The sequence below is a fragment of the Saimiri boliviensis genome, chromosome 17 (assembly GCF_048565385.1).
Source record: "Saimiri boliviensis isolate mSaiBol1 chromosome 17, mSaiBol1.pri, whole genome shotgun sequence".
In the NCBI taxonomy this organism is placed as follows: Eukaryota; Metazoa; Chordata; class Mammalia; order Primates; family Cebidae; genus Saimiri; species Saimiri boliviensis.
Genome location: NC_133465.1, coordinates 2,172,137 through 2,192,711, shown reverse-complemented (window position 1 = coordinate 2,192,711; position 20,575 = coordinate 2,172,137). Strand labels below are relative to the sequence as shown.

The following is a 20,575-nucleotide window of genomic DNA, read 5'->3' as shown; positions in this document are numbered from 1 at the left end:
CAGAGTGAGACCCCGTCTCAAAAAAACAAACAACAGCACATTGGATAACACTGAAAGGAGAATTAAAATTTTTAAAATTTAAAAATTAAAAACAGAACAACATAAAACAATATTTTAGACAGCTTAGACTAAAAAATTCATTGTGCCTCTGAAGTTCAGAATTAACTGGGTGTCCTATATTGTTATTTGCTAAATCTGGCAACTCTAGATAAATGTACTATGGTTAAAGAAGATGCTAATATTAGGGGAAGCCGGGCGAAAGATACAGGAACTCTCTGTGCCATCTTTGCAATTCTTCTCTAAGTCTAAAATTATTTCAAAATTAAAAGTTAAAAAAATTAAGTTTAAAAGATTTTTAGGGCTGAGCATGGCAGCTCACACCTGTAATCCCAACACTTTAGCAGGCAGATCACTTAAGCCCAGGAGTTCAAAACCAGCGTGGACAACACGGCAAAACCCGATCTCTACCAAAAATTCAAAAATTAGCTGGGTGTGGTGGTGTATGTCTGTAGTCCCAACTACTTAGGAAGCTGACGTGGGAGGATCACTTAAGCCCAGGGAGGTTGAAGCTACAGTAAGCTATGATCATGCCACTGCATTCCAGCATGGATGACAGAGTGAGACCCCATCTCAAAAAAAAAAAAAAAAAAAAAAAGATTTTTAATGACATGAGAGTGTTATATGGGGAAAAAAAGCAGAAAACAGAGCGGTATATTCTTTATAATATCCGTGTGAATATTTTTAATGACATCCTTAAGCGGTAAAAAATACGGAAAGGAAATATATTAGAATATGAATAGTGATTATTAATGAATGATTGTATTCCTCAGTGTTTATATTATTTTAAATACTTTTTGGGGATGGGCATGGTGGCTCACGCCTGTAATTCCAGAACTTTGGGAGGCCAAGAAGGGTGGCCCTGCCTGGGCAACAGGGCAAAACCCTGTCTCTACTAAAAATATAAAAATTAGCTGGACATGGTGGTGGACGCCTGTAATTCCAGCTACTGGAAGGCTGAGGCACGAGAATCGCTTGAACCTGGTAGGTAGAGGCAGTGAGCCAAGACTGTGCCACTGTACTCCAGTCTGGGCCACACAGCAAGACTCTATCTTGAAAATAAATAAATAAATAAATCTTTTGGATTTCCAACTTTTCTAATAAACATACATTACTTCTAATAATTTAAAGGTATAAAGTAGCAAATGCAAACTTCACTTGTAAATGTATGTTAACAGAAAGAAAAGAGGGAGAAATGTATGCATTACACTTGAAATAGTAAAAGTAATCAACACTGTCAAGCAGCTGTCCTGAGCCTTACTTACAACATTCATAATTTCATTTTCACAGTTAGCTGGTTTATAGAATACACTCCAGAGACTAAAATACATACATGGGCACAGACAGCGCCTGTTTTCCAAATAGAAAGAAGGGGAGGGTGGGAGATGGAGAGAGGAAACTAGTTCCCTCTGCAAAGGAGTACCAAGTTGCAGATCCCATGATGAATCAGCACTGTCTTACTGAGTACTAAGGCACCATGGCAACTGGGAACTTCAGAATATCAAGGAAGGAGCATTCAAAGTAGAAAGTTTGGAGAGCTGCTGGGGGAAGGGAAGACGCTCAGGAAAGCTAAATGAGAAATGCTAAGAAAGTCAATACATAACACTCTCACAGGACTATCTGTAAGCAAAGCCTTAATATAAACAAAACCAGAGCCAATTTCCTTATTGCCCATGTCAAAGCTTGATAGAGATGAGCCAATAGGTAGGAGGCAGGAAAGAAATTCCCTGCACTTTCTTGTTTGTTTGCTTTTTTGAGACAAAGTCTTGCTCTGTCCCCCAGGCTGGAGTGCAGTGCAGTGCAGTGGTGTGATCTCGGCTCACTGCAACCTCCATCTCCCAGGTTCAAGCAATTCTTATGCCTCAGCCTCCCAAGTAGCTGAGATTACAGGTCCCCACCACCACACCCGGAGAGTTTTTGTTTTTGAGATGGAGTCTCACTCTGCCAACCAGGCTGGAGTGCAGTGCTGCGATCTCGGCTCACTGCAACCTCCACTTTCTGGATTCAAGCAATTCTCCTGCCTCAGTCTCCTGAGTAGTTGGGACTCCAGGTACACATCACCACACCTGGCTAATTTTTTCTATTTTTAGTAGAGACGAGATTTCACCATATTAGCCAAGCTGGTCTCGAACTCCTGACCTCAAGATCCACCAGCCTCAGCCTCCCAAAGTGCTGGGATTACAAGCATGAGCCACTGCGTTTGGCCTAATTCTATTTTTGTACTCTTAGTAGAGACAGTGTTTTGCCATGTTTGCCAGGCTGGTTTTGAACCCCTTACCTCAGGTGATCTGCCTGCCTTAGCCTCCCAAAGTGCTGGGATTACAGGCATAAGTCACCATGCCTGGCCACCTGCATTTTCAATAGTGGTTATTCTCAACATGTCAATTATAACACTAGTTGTAGAGATCTGCCAGCATCAAAAGGCTTTCAGACCTAAATTTCCAAGTTTTAAGCACTAACATGCAAAGGTCTTAAAGAGGTTTTTCCAGTCAAAAATTTTTATCTTATAAAAGCATTCCTTTACAATAAATACATTATACCAGTATGATACATTTTACTATTTCTTTTTTTTTTTTTTTTTTCTGAGACAGAGTTTTGCTTTTGTTACCCAGGCTGGAGTGCAATGGCACAATCTCGGCTCACTGCAATCTCCGCCTCCTGGGCTCAGGCAATTCTCCTGCCTCAGCCTCCTGAGTAGCTGGGATTACAGGCACGTGCCACCATGCCCAGCTAATTTTTTTGTATTTTTAGTAGAGACGGGGTTTCACCCTGTTGACCAGGATGGTCTCGATCTCTCGACCTTGTGATCCACCCGCCTCGGCCTCCCAAAGTGCTGGGATTACAGGCTTGAGCCACCGCGCCCGGCCACATTTTACTATTTCAAAAGCTTTCACGGCTATTACTTAACTCTATCTCTACCACTAGATTTAAATAAAGTCATTTCAAATTCAAGGAAAGTTAAAGTGAGAGACCAAAAAGAAATGAGAATCTGTATTCCTTTCCCAAACACAAACATATAGCTAAAACTAAAAAGCCTTGTCATAAATGGTACATAAAATGATAAAATTCATTAAATTATCATTAGTACAATTAATTAATATCAATTGTTACTCCATAACTATAAAAAGTATAGAACAGTAAATTTTCCTTTATTTTTCCTTCTCTTTCTCTATATGCTACCAAATTTTCACTATACTTTCATGATTTGCTAACTTCCTCTGAAACGAGTCACTAGTCACTGTCATAAAAAAACGGTGCATGGTAATGTAATATAATGTGACAGATTAAAAAATTTAAAGAACATAATAAATAATTTGTAGTCATGGATTGGATACTTGCATGAATGAACCAGAATTTTGAGGTTCCTTGGAGAAATAAATACAGTGTGTGTATTAAATTAGATTAAAATGTGTTGAAATAGAAAGTGAAAATTTTTTTACTAAAAAAAGATATAGGCCAGGCACAGTGGCTCAAGCCTGTAATCCCAGCACTTTGGGAGGCCGAGGCAGGTGGATCATGAGGTCAAGAGATCGAGACCATCCTGGTCAACATGGTGAAACCCCGTCTCTACTAAAAATACAAAAAATTAGCTGGGCATGGTGGCGCGTGCCTGTAATCCCAGCTACTCAGGAGGCTGAGGCAGGAGAATTGCCTGAACCCAGGAGGCGGAGGTTGCGGTGAGCCGAGATTGCGCCATTGCACTCCAGCCTGTGTAACAAGAGCGAAACTCTTTTGTTTGTCTCAAACAAACAAACAAACAAAAAGATATAAAACATTGTGTGCAGGTGGCCAGGCGCGGTGGCTCAGGCCTGTAATCCCAGCACTTTGGGAGGCCGAGGCGGGTGGATCACAAGGTCGAGAGATCGAGACCATCCTGGTCAACATGGTGAAACCCCGTCTCTACTAAAAATACAAAAAAAATTAGCTGGGCATGGTGGCGCGTGCCTGTAATCCCAGCTACTCAGGAGGCTGAGGCAGGATAATTGCCTGAGCCCAGGAGGCGGAGGTTGCGGTGAGCCGAGATCACGCCATTGCACTCCAGCCTGGGTAACAAGAGCGAAACTCCGTCTCAAAAAAAAAAAAAAAAAAAAAAGTGTGTACAGTATGATCTTTTTAGTTAAAAAAAAAAATATATATATATATATATGTGTGTATGTATATATATATATATACATACACACACACGCACATATATGATGCATAGAAAAGAATCCAAATGGTAGGGAGTAACCTTTGGGTGGCAAATACACAAGGCTTTATTTTTGCTTGCTGGTGCTGTTTTAAATTTTTTGTTCTGCTTCTTTAATAGAGCATTATTTTAAAATATTTCTTCTAAGCTGGGCACTGTAGCTCACACCTGTAATCCCAGCACTTTGAGAGGCCAAAGCGGGAGGATCACTTGAGCCCAGGAGTTGACACCACCCTGGGCAACATAAAGAGACTCTATCTCTACACAAAAGTTAAAAAATTAGCTGGAACACCTGGCATGGTGGCTCACGCCTGTAATCCCAAGACTTTGGGAGGCTGAGGCAGACAGATCATGAGGTCAAGAGATCGAGACTGAAGAGGGAGACTCAGGCATCTCAGATCATCTTCCCTTTTCTTAAGACTGTAAACTTCCCCTTTTCATTCCTAAGACTGTAAATGGAAGCCCTTTTCATATGTAATTCCTAAGACTGTAAACAGAGACCCTTTTCATATGTTAAGCTATAAACCTAAGATTCTTCCAGGTGTAACATCTAAAGTATAAGCCTATATAAAGAAGGAACCTTCTTTTATTAGGCGAGCTTGGATATTAGGCAAATATGCCACCTGGCTCCCAGCCAAATAAACTCCTTCCTCCAATATTCGGTGTCCGAGAGATCTGCTTCCCACGGCCGCTCCTGCAACAAGACCATCTTGGCCAACATGGTGAAACCCCATCTCTACTAGAAATACAAAAATTAGCTAGGTATGGTGGTGCACACCTGTAGTCCCAGCTACTCAGGAGGCTGAGGCAGGAGAATCACTTGAACCTGGGAGGCAGAGGTTGTAGTGAGCCAAGATCATGCGACTGCACTCCAGTCTGGTGACAGTGAGACTCCATCTCAAAAAAAAATAAAATAAAAAATTAGCTGGGCAGGATGGCACACACCTATAGTTGCAGCTACTGGCGGAAGGGGGAGTTGGGGGAATAGGCAGGCAGAGACAGAAAGATTGCTTGAGCCCAGGAGTTTATAGGTGCAGTGAGTCATGATCACACTACTGCACTCCAGCCTGGGCAACAGAGGGAAACCCTGTCTCAAAAAAAAAAAAAAAAAATGTTAAATATATATGAATATATGTTTTCTAACTACTATTCCTTTCTAACAAGGCTAACATTTAATTAGAGAAGAATTGCTCAACAGAACATAATTGCTGGGCGCAGTACTTTGGGAAGCTGAAGTGGTGGATCACTAAGGTCAGGAGTTCAAAACCAGTCTAACCAATATGGTAAAACCTCATCTCTACTAAAAATATGAAAATTAGCTGGGCATGATGGCAAGCACCTATAATCCCAGCTACTTGGGAGGCTGAGGCTGGAGGACTGCTTGAACCCAGGAGGCAGAGTTTGCAGGGAGCCAAGATTGCGCCACCCCACTCCACCCTGGACAACAGAGTGCCATCTCAAAACAAACAAACAAAAAAACTGTGGGCAACAATAGCCCACACAAAAAAAGCTCCTGCCACAAAAAAGAAAACGAAATGTGGTATCTAGGAGATGATTCCAAACTCATTAGCATACTACCCATTTCTATTCCATGCCTAGTATCATGGGAGAAACTTTACAAATTATTTCTAATTACAAAAGAGCTGAAAATTTTCTAGTTAAATTCTTTTGAAGAGTCAAACATCTTATAGGCAATCTCATCTGAATTCTCAATTTTCAAAAATATTGGTAAAGTACTTTTCTTTCTAGATCAGAAAAGAAATAGGGATATAACTCAACTTCAGAGCCCTTCGTGAGTGAATGTAGTTTCTCCCTCCAAAGCAGCAACTATTGTCTTGAATTCCAGTGACAGGACATCTTATGCTGTTTTTATGTATATACAGATAACAGCAAATACTATTGTTCTCAGATAAAGTTGTTAATCAAACATACTCCATTTTATGTTTACCATGAAACAAAAGTCATTCAATGATTTCAGCTTTTTTTTTTTTTTGAGACGGAGTTTCACTCTTGTTGCCCAGGCTGGAGTGCAATGGCGCGATCTCGGCTCACCGCAACCTCCACCTCCTGGGTTCAGGCAATTCTCCTGCCTCAGCCTCCTGAGTAGCTGGGATTACAGGCATGCGCCACCATGCCCAGCTAATTTTTTGTATTTTTAGTAGAGACGGGGTTTCACCATGTTGACCAGGATGGTCTCCACCTCTTGACCTCGTGATCCACCCGCCTTGGCCTCCCAAAGTGCTGGGATTACAGGCTTGAGCCACCGCGCCTGGCTCCACCTCTTGACCTCGTGATCCACCTGCCTTGGCCTCCCAAAGTGCTGGGATTACAGGCGTGAGCCACCGCGCCTGGCCCGATTTGAGTATGTATTTTAAGGCACATAAGAGAAAACTGAGATTGAGTTTCAAATACTATTGATATGGGAAAGGGACAGGGAATTGCTGGGTAGAGAAGGGCAGAGTCCCTGGCAAGGGCTCCACCATTGGCCTGTGCCCATGGACCTAAGAGAGAATAGGCATGTCTGTTTTGCATTCAAATGCAATTTGCATTTTCCAAGACCACTTTGGACTGCCACCGCCCCCATCCTGTGCCCATGTAAACCCAAGACCTTAGCAGTCACACACAAGCAGCTGAATATTGAGAGGAGCAGAAGGACAGACCAGCAGACATCAGTAGGCTGGCCAAGCTGCAATGGCCGAATAACGAGGCAGACAGAGAAGAGAGGGACATTTGGACACCAGGGGGAATTCGACTGGGGGCGGTCAGAAAAGAGTCTGGTCACTGGGAGGCCGGACACCAGGGGAAGACCACCTTCCCACTCCACCCCCTCCTTCGGGATCCCCATCTCACTGAGAGCCACCTCCACCACTCAATAAAACCTTGCACTCATCCTTTGAGCTCAAATGTGATCCAATTTTTCTAGTACACTGGGCAAGAGCTCAGAATACAGAAAGCTGTCACAGTGGCCCTCTGCCTTTGCAATAAAGCAGAAAGTCTACTGAGATAGTTAACACAAGCCGTTTTCAGATGGCAAAGCTGAAAGAGCCCACTGTAACACATGGCCACTTGAGCTTCAGGAGTCGCAGACATCACCCCCAGATGCTGCCATGGGGCTGGAGTCCAAAAGAGCTTCCAATGGCCACTGCCCCTGCCCATCTGCATGCTCCCCCTAAGGGTTTGAGCAGCGGGGCAACCGAAGGAGCAAGCCACATCCCTGTGACACATCCTGCAAGAGAGATGAGGAAACTCTCCCGTTTCACTATAACATGAAGTATACACTGAGCAAGGTGGCTCATGCCTGTAATCCCAGCATTTGGGGAGGCCAAGGCTGGACGATCACTTGAGGCCAGGAATTCAAGACCAGCCAGGGCAACACAGCAAGACCCCATCTCTAAAAAACTTGAAAAATTAGCTGAGCACGGTGATGCACGCCTACTACTCCGCTACTCAGGAGGCTGAAGTCGGGGGATCGTTTGAGCCCAGGAGTTTGAAGTTAGTGAGCTATGATTGTGCCACTGAGCACTTCAGCCTGGATGTCAATGAGACCCTGTCTCTAAACAAACAAACAAGTCACACATTTAGCATAGGATAAAAAGTATTTAAAGAAATCACACTATGCTAGAGAGGAAGGAGGTAGATTTTTTTAAAAGAGCAAAGAAATCACACTATGCTAAGAGGTAAAAGACCCAAATGTGGAGATAACCTGTTCCAACTGGACTTCAACCAGGAATTTTTTTTTAAAAAAAAAGGTCCACATTCGGTCTTTCTTTTTAAATGTTCAATTAAACACTAATGAGTTTCAGAAATATATCAACCTGGCTGATGTATCAACCCCTAGCTGATCTTATCTAAAAATAAAAAGCCAAGTCAATTGTCTACAATGAAGCCTGTATATTCCCTCCAAGTTATAACTACTTTTTTACTTAGGGTCTTATTTTCTTTTTTTTTTTTTTTTTTTTTTTTGAGACGGAGTTTTGCTCTTGTTACCCAGGCTGGAGTGCAATGGCGCGATCTCGGCTCACCGCAACCTCCGCCTCCCGGGTTCAGGCAATTCTCCTGCCTCAGCCTCCTGAGTAGCTGGGATTATAGGCACGCGCCACCATGCCCAGCTAATTTTTTTTTGTATTTTTAGTAGAGACGGGGTTTCACCATGTTGACCGGGATGGTCTCGATCTCTCGACCTCGTGATCCACCTGCCTCAGCCTCCCAAAGTGCTGGGATTACAGGCTTGAGCCACCGCGCCCGGCTAGGGTCTTATTTTCAAATGTGTAGGTCACAAAGCTTAGAAAGTGATTCACCAAGCCTGGCATGGTGGCTCATACCTGTAATCTTAGCACTTTGGAATGCCAAGGCAGGCAGATTCCCTGAGCTCAGGAGTTCAAGATCAGCCTGGCCAGTATGGTGAAACCCATCTCTACTAAAATACAAAAAAATTAGCTGGGTGTGGTGATGCACACCTATAGTCCCAGCTACTTGGGAGGCTGAGGCATAAGAATAGCTTGAACCCAAAGCCGGGCGCGGTGGCTCGAGCCTGTAATCCCAGCACTTTGGGAGGCTGAGGCGGGTGGATCACGAGGTCGAGAGATCGAGACCATCCTGGTCAGTATGGTGAAACCCCGTCTCTACTAAAAATAAAAAAAAAATTAGTTGGGCATGGTGGCACGTGCCTGTAATCCCAGCTACTCAGGACGCTGAGGCAGGAGAATTGCTTGAACCCAGGAGGCAGAGGTTGCAGTGAGCTGAGATCGCACCACTGTAATGTAGCCTGGGCAACAGAGCAAGACTGTTCCACAAAAAAAAAAAAAAAAAAGAAAAAAGAAAAAAGAAAAGTAATTTGCCCAGTCTTTCAGTGGACTCTAGAAAATACATGAGGCAAATCATCTCCATCGCAGGAAAGGTCTATTTTCTATTTAGGCTCATCCGTCATACCACTAACTTCTCAGTTAGCACCTAAACTTGAGAAAGAGACTCAGTCTCATCTTATATTTATCTTATGTCAATTACTTCATTTGGTTTCAGATGACCTCCAGTTAACATCTTTTAGGAATGTGTCTGCCCCCTTAATCTATGTCACCCATGAAGGAATTGGCTATTCATTCTAGGAGCTGATCCTAAACTCAACTTAGTCTCTGTTTAACTTCGAGTTCAAAGAGAGAAAAAGAGTATCTGAATCAATATTTTCGTTTTTATAAATGACTCCAAAAAGATGTACTGTCTAGGGTCACACACCTAATTAGTGGCAGATATAACAGAGGTCTTTCACCTATCAAATGAATTTGACTCAATTTAAATCACCCCAAAGGTCACCATATCCACAAGTGACTTAAGGAATGAATTAACGGAAAATGTTTTTTTCTGTTTGGGAACATTAGCTAGCTGAAGAGTGAGTTGGAACTGGCACTGTCTCCTTCCCATGCTGCTGATCACACTTCAATCCATGGCTCCTCCACAAGCTATGGACATGATTTTTGCAACAATGAGGCATGTGAAGAAATTCCAGACACTCATGCCACTGACTACACCGATTTTATGTAAGAGCCATCAAGTTTGGGAATGATTTGGCAATTACAAACTGCCTTGTGATGTTACTAGCTGAGTTTCTCACAATGCTTTTATCTCACCACTGCCAAACTCAGTTTCCTAATCCAACAAATGGATATTATGTTTCACAGAGACTCAAACTGGACAAATTTCTCAAGGTGCTGTGTGGTTTTATGGATTTAGAGTTAAACCAGTCTTTCTCAACAGGGCACTATGACATTTTGAGAAGATTTCTTGGATGAGTAGGATTATCCACTACACCGCAGAAGGTTTAGTATCACTGGTCCTTTATCCTCTAAACGAAAGTAGTCTGACCAGTCACAATCCCCCTACACACACTTCCAAATGACCTCAAGACAGAAGACCACCACCACCAGTATTAACCTTAGAGTCAACCATTAAGTAAACTATAAAAAAAAGTTTACATAAAAAAGACCTAATCCCTTTTCCCTGCAACTAAAATACTGCTCTTTATTCCCCCTTTTAAACCCAGAGATAATGCTGTGTTCACTAACTCCATAAAACCAACTTTGTCAGATAAAAAAAAATAAAATAAAAAATAAAAAATAAAAATAACTTTGTCTGAACTAGTTATCTAATTAAGACACCTGTATGGACAGGGAAGTAGAGTGGAAAAGTTACTGAAATAAAATCAGGATATGAGTTTGAATCCAAGTTTTCCAGCTATTCAAACTTAGGCAAGTTATTTCTCCTCATTGGGCCTTAGTTTTCCCAACTTTTAAAAAGTATTTAGTGGCTCATGCCTCTGATCCCAGCACTTTCGCAGGCCATAAAGGGAGGATCGCTTGAGGACAGGAGTTCAAGACCAGCCTGGGGAACATAGCAAGACCTCTGTCTCTATTTAAATTTTTTAAATTAATCTTTTAAAATAAAATCAAATGTGTTACGCTAAATTGTGTCTCTGGTTTACTACAATTCTAGGAATCTATGAAGTAAAACATAATCAACTTGTTTTACACTTTTCTTTGACCTCCACATAGCTAAGTGAGGGTGACCGATAACAAGCAGCACCACGTAATCTCTCAGAAGCCCTGACCCCAAGCCCCAAGGATAACAGAACAATCACATCCAGCCAGATCTCATATGGATTTTATTAGAGTCAGTATATTTAGCATATAAAACAGAGCTGAATTACTTTATGACCCATTAATAACAGAGGTACCAAGATAATAACAGCAGCAACAGTCACCCTAGCTTATGTTTATTTAGGGTACACCTATAATCTGAATGCTGCTTATACATTACAATCACCTGCATACCTTAAAAAAAAAAAAAAAAAAAGCCCCAGTTCCACGCCAAACCAGTATCAAATGATGTCATATCTCTGGGGATGGGGCGTATCTCCCAAGGCTCCCCCAGGTGATTCTGATAAACAGGGAGAACCAAGAACCAGTAATCCAGAACCCTTTAATCCAAGAACTGCAAACCAAATGACCAAAGGTTACTATCTCATACGCTAGTTATTTAAACAAATATGAATAAATAAAAACAATCTAGTGTTACTATTTACTGACATTCTCAGTTACAGAGAACTGTGTTTCTAGAGAAAAAGGAGAGCTCTATTAACAAACCCTTTATTGGGAACTGGCCTTCCTAGAAACAGAATATAACTTCCTGACAATCTGATGAATCAGTTCAAAAAAAACCTAGAACAGCCAGGCGCAGTGGCTCACATCTGTAATCCCAGCACTTTTGAGGCCAAGGCGGGCAGATCACAAGCTCAGGAGTTTGAGACTAGCCTGACCAACATGGGGAAACCCTGTCTCCACTAAAAATACAAAAATTAGCCAGGCATGGTGAAGCGCACCTGTAATCCCAGCTACTCGGGAGGCTGAGGCAGGAGAATTGCTTGAACCCGGGAGGGGGAAGTTACATTGAGCCAAGATTACACCACTGTATGCCAGCCTGGGCAACAGAAGGAGACTCCATCTCAAAAAAACAAAAACAAAAACAAAAAAGAAACTTGCTACAAAGTTGACTACCCCTGGAGAATTCCTATCAATCATCAAGATAGTTAAAACAATGTTAGTCAAAGTAGTACAAAGACTGAAATTCCTCAACCTAACTCTTACTCACTAGACCTCACTAAAAGACTTAGTAGGTAGAAGTAGCTGGGTGTGGTGGTTCCCGTCTGTAATCCAAGGCGGGCAGATCACTTGAGGTCGGAAATTCAAGACCACCCTGGCCAACATGGCAAAACCCTGTGTCTACCAAAAGACACAAAAATTAGTTAGGTGCAGTGGCGTGCACCTACGGTCCCAGCTACTTAGGAGGCAGAATCTCTTTTTTTTTTTTTTTTTTTTTTGAGACGGAGTTTCGCTCTTGTTACCCAGGCTGGAGTGCAATGGCGCGATCTCGGCTCACCGCAACCTCCGCCTCCTGGGTTCAGGCAATTCTCCTGCCTCAGCCTCCTGAGTAGCTGGGATTACAGGCACGCACCACCATGCCCAGCTAATTTTTTGTATTTTTAGTAGAGACAAGGTTTCACCATGTTGACCAGGATGGTCTCGATCTCTTAACCGTGTGATCCACCCGCCTCGGCCTCCCAAAGTGCTGGGATGACAGGCTTGAGCCACCGCGCCCGGCCCAGAATCTCTTGACCTGGGAGGTGGAGGTTGCAGTGAGGCGAGACTGCACCAAAAAAAAATAATAATAAAATAAAAAAGACCTAGTAGGACATAAAAAATTTGAGGGGAACATACATGATTTCTGAAAAATACATTGTTTCTGACTTCCTCAACAAAGCTTTGAGTCCAGTGACATAGGAAAAGGCAAAGCAGTCTTGGCTGAAGCTGTATTTGCTCTTTTCAGAACATAATCAGCAAAACTAAGACAGATTAAATAAGTAGACCACGAAACTCTCTTACCTTATGTGCAAGGCCAAGCCATCCTGCAGGCTAGAGATCCCCAAATCAGAGAGTGTATCCGAGCTAACAGAAGCAGGTGACAAAGAGCCCTCTTTCTCCTCCAGTAGATCCAGCTTCACCAGGTTACTGATCTCATCCTCTGAGTTATCTTCGGACACAGAACCAATTATGAATCGAGAGTGCTGGTTCAGTTCCAGAGGTTTGGCCAAGGGAGATGATTCATCCATTATTCCTCCAAAATGAGCTCTTAGGGCTATGGAGAAAATGAAAAGTGAGAAAAGCAGGTTATGAATAATGATCTATACCTGAGGTCAGCCAGAGGTTCTGTCTAATAAACCACAGCTGAGACTTGGAAGCAAGGCAGTTTGAGAACTTCCTTGGCTATTCTATTTCAGGACCTTTAATTTCTAAGGGAGGAAAACTGAGATCATGATAACTATGCCTATAAATTAAAACTAGTTCCCTTCCCCTCAAAGAAATTTTTCTCAAAAAACTGTAAGCCATTCCTAACCTCATCATTTGGCAATGTCCAAGAGATAATTAAGACTAATGGGGAAACCTTCGAAGTAGGCGAAAGCTGCTTGTTGTGATATTGCTATTTTGGTTGTTAGCGAAGGGGGAATGAACGGCAAGGGTGTGGGCAGAGCGATGGTTGTTTGAAATGGTATGTGAACTACACAATGACGATCTGGTTTCAAACACTACATATTGAGGCTGCAGTGTGCTGTGATAGCACCACTGCACTCCAGCCTGGGTGACGGACCAGGACTCTTGAGTCAAAAAAAGAAAACAAAGGAAAAAAAAAAAAAGGAGAGACAACTATAGACATTCCCCCCTCCCTTTTTTTTTTTCTTGAAAGGCAGGGTCTTGTTCTGTTGCTCAGGCTAGAACGCAGTGGCAAGATCCTAGCTCACTGAGGCCACAAACTCCTGGGCTCCAACAGTCCTCCCACCTCAGCTTCCCAAATAGCTGGGACTACAGGCATGCACTGCTACGGCTGGCTACTCGTTTTTCTGTACAGAGTCTCGACATGTTGCCTAGTCTCAAACTCCTAAACTCAAGTGATCCTCCCACCTTGGCCTCCCAAAGGGCTGGGATTACAGGTGTGAGCCACTCAGCCCAGCCTAACAATTCCTGAAAGTGAATTGGAGATTACTGCAGCTAACTTTTATCTTTAAAACTATAATCAAATATAAAAATAACATGCAACATAAAAAGTCTGAGGTCCAAATTTACTATGTATTTCTCCCTTGAAATATTAGGTCTTAAAAAAAACTCCAGGCTGGGCACAATGGCTCACACCTGTAATCCCAGCACTTTGTGGCAAAGGGGATCATTTGAGGTCAGAAGCTGAAGACCAGCCTGGCCAACATAGTGAAACCTCGTCTCTACTAAAAATACAGGCCAGGCCCAGTGGCTCAAGCCTGCAATCCCAGCACTCTGGGAGGCTGAGGTGGGTGGATCACCTGAGGTCAGGAGTTTGTGACCAGCCTGGCTGACATGGCAAAACCCCATCTCTACTAAAAATACAAAAATTAACCAGGCACTGTGGCATGTGCCTGTAATCCCAGCTACTTGGGAGGCTGAAGCAGGAGAATCACTTGAACCTGGCAGGTGGAGGTTGCAGTGAGCCAAGATCGCATCACTGCACTCCAGCCTGAGTTACAGAGTAAGACACTGTCTCAAAAAAAAAAAAAATCTTTAAAGGGCTTCCACCATTTTTGGCCAGGCACAGTGGCTCACGCCTGTAATCCTAGCACTTTGGGAGTCTGAGGAGGGTGGATCACCTGAGATCAGGAGTTCAAGACCAGCCTGGCCAATATTGTGAAACCCCATCTTTACTAAAAACACACAAAATTAGCTGGGTGTGGTGGCGGGCACCTGTAATCCCAGCTACTTGGGAGGCTGAGGCATGAGAATCGCTTGAACCCAGGAAGCAGAGGTTGCAGTGAGCCAAGATCACGCCACTACACTCCAGCCTGGGTGACAGACACTCCCTCCATCTCAAAAAAAAAAAAAAAAAAAGAGAGAGAGAGAGAAAGAAAAGAAGAAAAAAAGGCAGAGAGGGAGGAAAGAGGGGAAACGGGAAGAAAAAAGGAAGAAAGGGAGAGGGAGAGGGACGTTCCAACAGACTGACCACACTGGAGAACACCAAAAGTTACAGCAGCAAAAAGCCTATTTCTTTCACATTTACAGCAGTAAATAGTTAACTTTAAAATAACAGTAGGTCCAAAAAATAAAATTCCATCCCAACTAACACAAAAAATAATGGGTGCCTTCTTCACAAGGTACGTAAGCCAGGCACTCAGGTGCAGGTTCTTGCTTGCAGACAGACTGAAGTTAGGTGACCACACACAAAACAGAAAATCCACAAAAAAGGCACAATTCTTTGATTTCATGGAAGAACAGTGAGTTAATAAAGCATGGTTCCTGTGCTAAGTGACCGTCTTAATAAGGCCAACTTAAAGTTCCTAGCTAAAAAGACCATTAAGGCAGCCTTCTCTAAACAGTTACGTAGATTGGAGGCAACTCAGTGTGAACAGCTAAAAAGCCTGTCCAGCAACCGCACTGAATAGTATTTCCCAGGCACGAGCCTACAAACCAACAGAAAAGAGAAGTCAAGTATGGAAAATCACTGAGTAGCTGTCCAGACACTCTAGAAGCTACTCCACAGCCTGTCCCATTTCCACTAATTCTAGTCCTGAATTAAAGAGAGAACATAGTCGAACACTACCATCGTTGGACTCCTTGTTCACTTCGGGTTATCCACCCTAAATCTGCCCATGTTCTTTTGTGGAAGTCAACTTTTAACACAAAAGCCTACAGTTTGATATTTTATAACACGAACAAAATTTTTATCACACTGTAAACAAGGAGTATTATTTGTAACTGACCTCTTATAATTCTTACTGTCTGAGCAGATATCCACCTCCAAAAAGAACTAAAGAGAGAAAAAGAGAGATGTGAAGTTTTTTTTTAATAAACCAATTTTTGTCAATTCCTGTTTTGCTCAGCATAATACAAAGGTAATAATATACAAAGTATCTTTTTTTGGGTCAAATCTATTATTTAACTTAAAGCACAATTTTTAGCAGTTTATTATTCAATTCTGTAAATCAAACACATTAAAGACTTTATTGTTTATGAAAATATTAAACAATAGAAAAAGCTTACCATTTCACAAAGTGGCTTTTCCATTTGTATACTCGATGAATACATTTCAACATTTTCATTTCTAATATTTCGTCAAAAAAGAGGCAGTGGGGAGAAAAGAACCAGTAGATTCTCTACAATTCACTTAAGCTCTGATTATGCTTCCAGGCGGTTACACTTACCCACAAAAGTTGGGAGCCAGGGGGAAGACAGAGCTCCCATTATACTAACTCTCTAAACTGTAAGGGATCTAACAACTCTTAAAATCCTGGGTTTGCTTCTTAAGCCTGACAATTTAAATGTATCTAGGGTAGAAATTCTCAAGTCTGATTGTTTATGAATCACCTGTGGAGCTTTTAAAAATTTTACAAAGTCTAAACTCCACCCTCTATGTGCTGAATCAGAATTGCAGCTGGAGGCCCAGGGATATCAACTTTAAGTTCCTCAGTTAATGAACACTCATGCAAATACAGGCTTGAGAACCACTGGTCCAGGACAGAGAAGAAAACTAAAGCAAAGAACCTATTATACTGACAAGGAAATCTAAAACTTCCAAGAGAGGACCCCCTAAATGACAAGGGACAAGATTTAGGATATTAGGATTTATCCAGTCATGGAGTCTGAGAAAGTATCATTCCCTACAATTGAGAAGAGGAAGGGAAAAGTTTGGATCATGTAACCAAAGATGCAGTGAAGCTGGAGTTAAAACCTAGGACCAACTGGGCTCAAACCCTAACTCTGCCACGTATTGTGACTGCAGATTTGAACAGGTCACTTAATGTCTCTGTATATTTTACAGACAAGCCTCCTCATCTGTAAAAATAAAGTCTTCTGGTCAGTGGTGTGCACCTATAGTACCAGCTACTTGGGAGGCTGAGGCTCAGGTTAGCTAGAGTTCAGGAGTTAAAGGCTGCAGCATGCTATGATCACACCTGTGAAAACCCACTGCACTCCAGCCTGGGCAAAATAGTGGGGCCCCATCTCGAAAATTAAATAATTAATTAAGTTTAAAGAAGCTTGCCGGGCGCGGTGGCTCAAGCCTGTAATCCCAGCACTTTGGGAGGCCGAGACGGGTGGATCACGAGGTCAAGAGCTCGAGACCATCCTGGTCAACATGGTGAAACCCCGTCTCCACTAAAAATACAAAAAATTAACTGGGCATGGTGGCACGTGCCTGTAATCCCAGCTACTCAGGAGGCTGAGGCAGGAGAATTGCCTGAGCCCAGGAGGCGGAGGTTGCGGTGAGCCGAGATCGCGCCATTGCACTCCAGCCTGGGTAACGAGAGCGAAACTCTGCCTCAAAAAAAAAAAAAAAAAGTTGAAAGAAGATCATATGACTGCTTTGAAAACTCAGAATATATGAAAGGATTTTGTAAACTATAATGCAATAGGTCAGTGTTTTTCAAACTATGGGTTACCACCCAGCAAAACATTAAGAAATCAATTTAGCAAGTTATAACCAATATTTTGAAAATGAAGTAACATAAAATGTACAAATATATTATAGTTTATGAGAGTATCTATAGTTTCGTAAATTTTTGTTTCAGTTGTATATAGGTGATGATGTAAATGACATTTATGAGTTGTGTCATAAAAGTCTTAAATTGACCAGATGTGGTGACTCACACCTATAATCCCAGCACTTTGGGAGGCTGAGATGGGCAGATCACCTGCGATCAGGAGTTTGAGACCAGCTGGGGCAACATGGTGAAACCCTCTCTTTACTAAAAATACAAAAATTAGCTGGGCATGGTGGTGCAGGCCTGTAATCGCAGCTACTCAGGAAGCTGAAGCAGGAGAAAGAGTTGAGTCTGAGGAGCGGAGGGTGCAGTGAGCCGAGATCACACCACTGCACTACAGTCTGGGAGGCAGAGTAAGACTCTGCCAAAAAAAAACAAAAAACAAAAAAACAGACCAAAATGTTGGGCATGGTGGCTCATGCCTGTAATCCCAGCACTTTGGGAGGCAGAGGCAGACAGATCACCAGGTCAGGAGTTCAAGACCAGGCAGACCAACATGGTGAAACTCCATCTCCACTAAAAATACAAAAATTAGCTTGGCATGGTGGCACACACCTGTAATCCCAGTTACTCAGGAGGCTAAGGCAGGAGAATTGCTTGAACCTGGGAGACTCTGTCTCAAAAAAAAAACAAAAAGTCTTAAAGCCACAACTAATCCTTACTCCTTACTCCTTCACCCCCTCCTTCACTTTATGCCCTCACTAGATAGCAAAGACAGTTAGTTAAGTACATAAACCAACGATTCTTAAAACTGTCTCAACTGTTGGAAATTTGATAAAAGCTATGGACCTTTTCTAAACAAAAATGTATCCTCATACAAAATTTTCCTTGCATACAGGTTTGGGATTCCTAAACTCCTGCCCTGAATTAGGTTAAGACCTCTTTCTCCAGAAAGAGGACTAAAAAAAGAAGCTGACCTTTGGGGAAGGTTCATATAATTGCTGCCTTAGCTCTAAAACAAGGCCTTTTTCCAGATCTAGTCTGCCTACTCAAATAAAAAATATTTTCTTCATTATATCAAATTGTTGACAATGCCAAATTCTCTTTTATTTAAAAAATATATCATATAGGCCAGGCGCAGTGGCTCATGCCTGTAATCCCAGCACTTGGGGAGGCTGAGGCAGGCGGAACATGCAGTCAAGAGCTCAAGACCATCCTGGCCAACATGCTGAAACCCCGTCTCTACTAAAAATACAACAATTAAAAAAAAAAAAAAAAAAAAAAAAAAAAAAAAAACCAATTAGCTGAGTGTGGTGGCGTGTACCTGTAGTCTCAGCTACTTGGGAGGTTGAGGCAGAAGAATCACTTGAAACCAAGAGGCACAGCGTGCCACTGACTCCAGCCTGGGTGACAGACCGAGACTCTAAAATATATATGGATATAATAACATATATTTTTAACATAAATATATTATTTATACATATATAAATAATATAAATATGAGACAGATTTTATACATATATAAATAAATGTGTGTGTGTGTGTGTGTATATATATATATAAATATATAAAACATGGCCAGGCGCAGTGGCTCATGCCCGTAATCCCAGCACTTTGGGAGGATGCCAAGATGGGCAGATCACTTGATGTTAAGAGTTTGAGACCAGCCTGGCCAACATGGTGAAACCCCATCTCTACTAAAAACACAAAAATGAGCCAGATGTGGTGGCAGGCATCTGTAATCACAACCACTCAGGAGGCTGAGGAAGGAGAATGGCTTGAATCCAGGAGGCAGAGGTTCCAGTGAGCCAAGAATATACCACTGCACTGCAGATTGTGGACAAAGTAAGACTGTCTCAAAAAAATAAAAATAAAAATACACACACACACACACACACACACACACACACACGCACGACTCTTGAAAATTTTTGTGGAAGACTCCCAAACTGTGCCGTTCCTGAAAATGGGGTAAAGCTAATTACAGCTAATATATTTAAGAGTCAGCCTGGGCCAGGCTCAATGCCTATAATCCCAGCACTTTGGGAGGCTGAGGTGAGTGGGTCACCTAAGGTCAGGAGTTTGAGACCAGCCTGGCCAACCTGGTGAAACCCCGTCTCTACTAAACAAAAAATTACCCAGGCATGGTGGCAGATGCCTGTAATACCAGCTACTCAGGAGGCTGAGGCAGGAGACTCGCTTGAGCCTGGGAGGTGGAGGTTGCAGTGCGCCAAGATCGTGCCACTGCACTCCAGCCTGGGCAACAACTAAGCTTCATCTCAAAAAAAAAAAAAAAAAAAAAAAAAAAATAGCAGCTTGGATCAGGAGTGGTGGCTCATGCGTATAATTTCAGGCATTTGGGAGACTGAGGTGGGAGGATCCCTTGAGCCCAGAGGGTTGATGCTGCAGTGCCAATGCATTCCAGCCTGGCCAATAGAACGAGACCTTGTCTCAAAACAAAACAAAACAAAACAAAAAAGACAGCCTGAGAGATTTCTTTTCTTTTCTTTTTTATAATTTAGATGGAGTCTCAATCTCTTGCTACCCAGGCTAGAATGGAGTGGCGTGATTTTGGCTTACTGCAACCTCCACTTCCCAGGTTCAAGTGATTCTCCTGCCTCAGCCTCCTGAATAGCTGAGATTATAGGTGTTTGCCACCACACCTGGCTGACTTTTGTATTTTTAGTAGAGGCGGGTTTTACCATGTTGGCCAGGCTGGTCTCAAACTCCTGACCTCAGGTAATCTACCCGCCTCAGCCTCCCAAAGTGCTGGGATTATAGGAGTGAGCCACTGTACTCGGCCCAGAGATATTTTTCTAAATAGATACAACAGGTTTTACCAAATTTAACATATTCTCCCTTGAACTCAAATTACAGTGTATTTTGAGTGTACATGCAATTCTAATAAAGAGGTAGTGATTAGTTTTTGTAGCCACTGATAAAAGTATCCAAGCTTATACAACACGTCCTTGCCTCTCAAGTCACAGTAAGTTCACTTAAATGTTTTCTCCCCCCACGCCCCGGATTTTACAACCACATTTAAATGTTTTCAAAGAGAATAAGTGAATTTGCCTTTTTATTTTGTCATTTGTTGATGAATTTTTCAATGGATGTTGGTTATTAAATCACTGATTACAGATTACAGAGAATTTTACTTTAAAAACTATTTTAAGCCGGGCGCGGTGGCTCAAGCCTGTAATCCCAGCACTTTGGGAGGCTGAGGCGGGTGGATCACGAGGTCAAGAGATCGAGACCATCCTGGTCAACATGGTGAAACCCCGTCTCTA

At 42.4% G+C, this 20,575-nt stretch overlaps 1 protein-coding gene across 17 annotated transcripts in view; it reads right to left on the bottom strand.

The window, feature by feature from the left end:
* ACACA (acetyl-CoA carboxylase alpha) overlaps positions 1-20,575 on the bottom strand; it is a 328,649-nt gene that overhangs the window by 233,674 nt on the left and 74,400 nt on the right. For 11 of the 17 annotated variants that reach the window (XR_012514502.1, XM_039476073.2, XM_074388039.1 and 8 more), the window contains 2 exons: positions 15,570-15,616; positions 12,676-12,928 (listed from right to left, as the gene is read on the bottom strand). Coding sequence is in view for 16 of the 17 variants with exons in the window: in XM_039476073.2 (XP_039332007.1) it covers positions 12,676-12,928; positions 15,570-15,616 (300 nt within the window). In the remaining variant the exon portion in view is untranslated. The remainder of the gene's footprint in view (positions 1-12,675; positions 12,929-15,569; positions 15,617-20,575) is intronic. The other 6 variants (XM_074388048.1, XM_039476076.2, XM_074388054.1 and 3 more) reach the window with 1 other exon arrangement.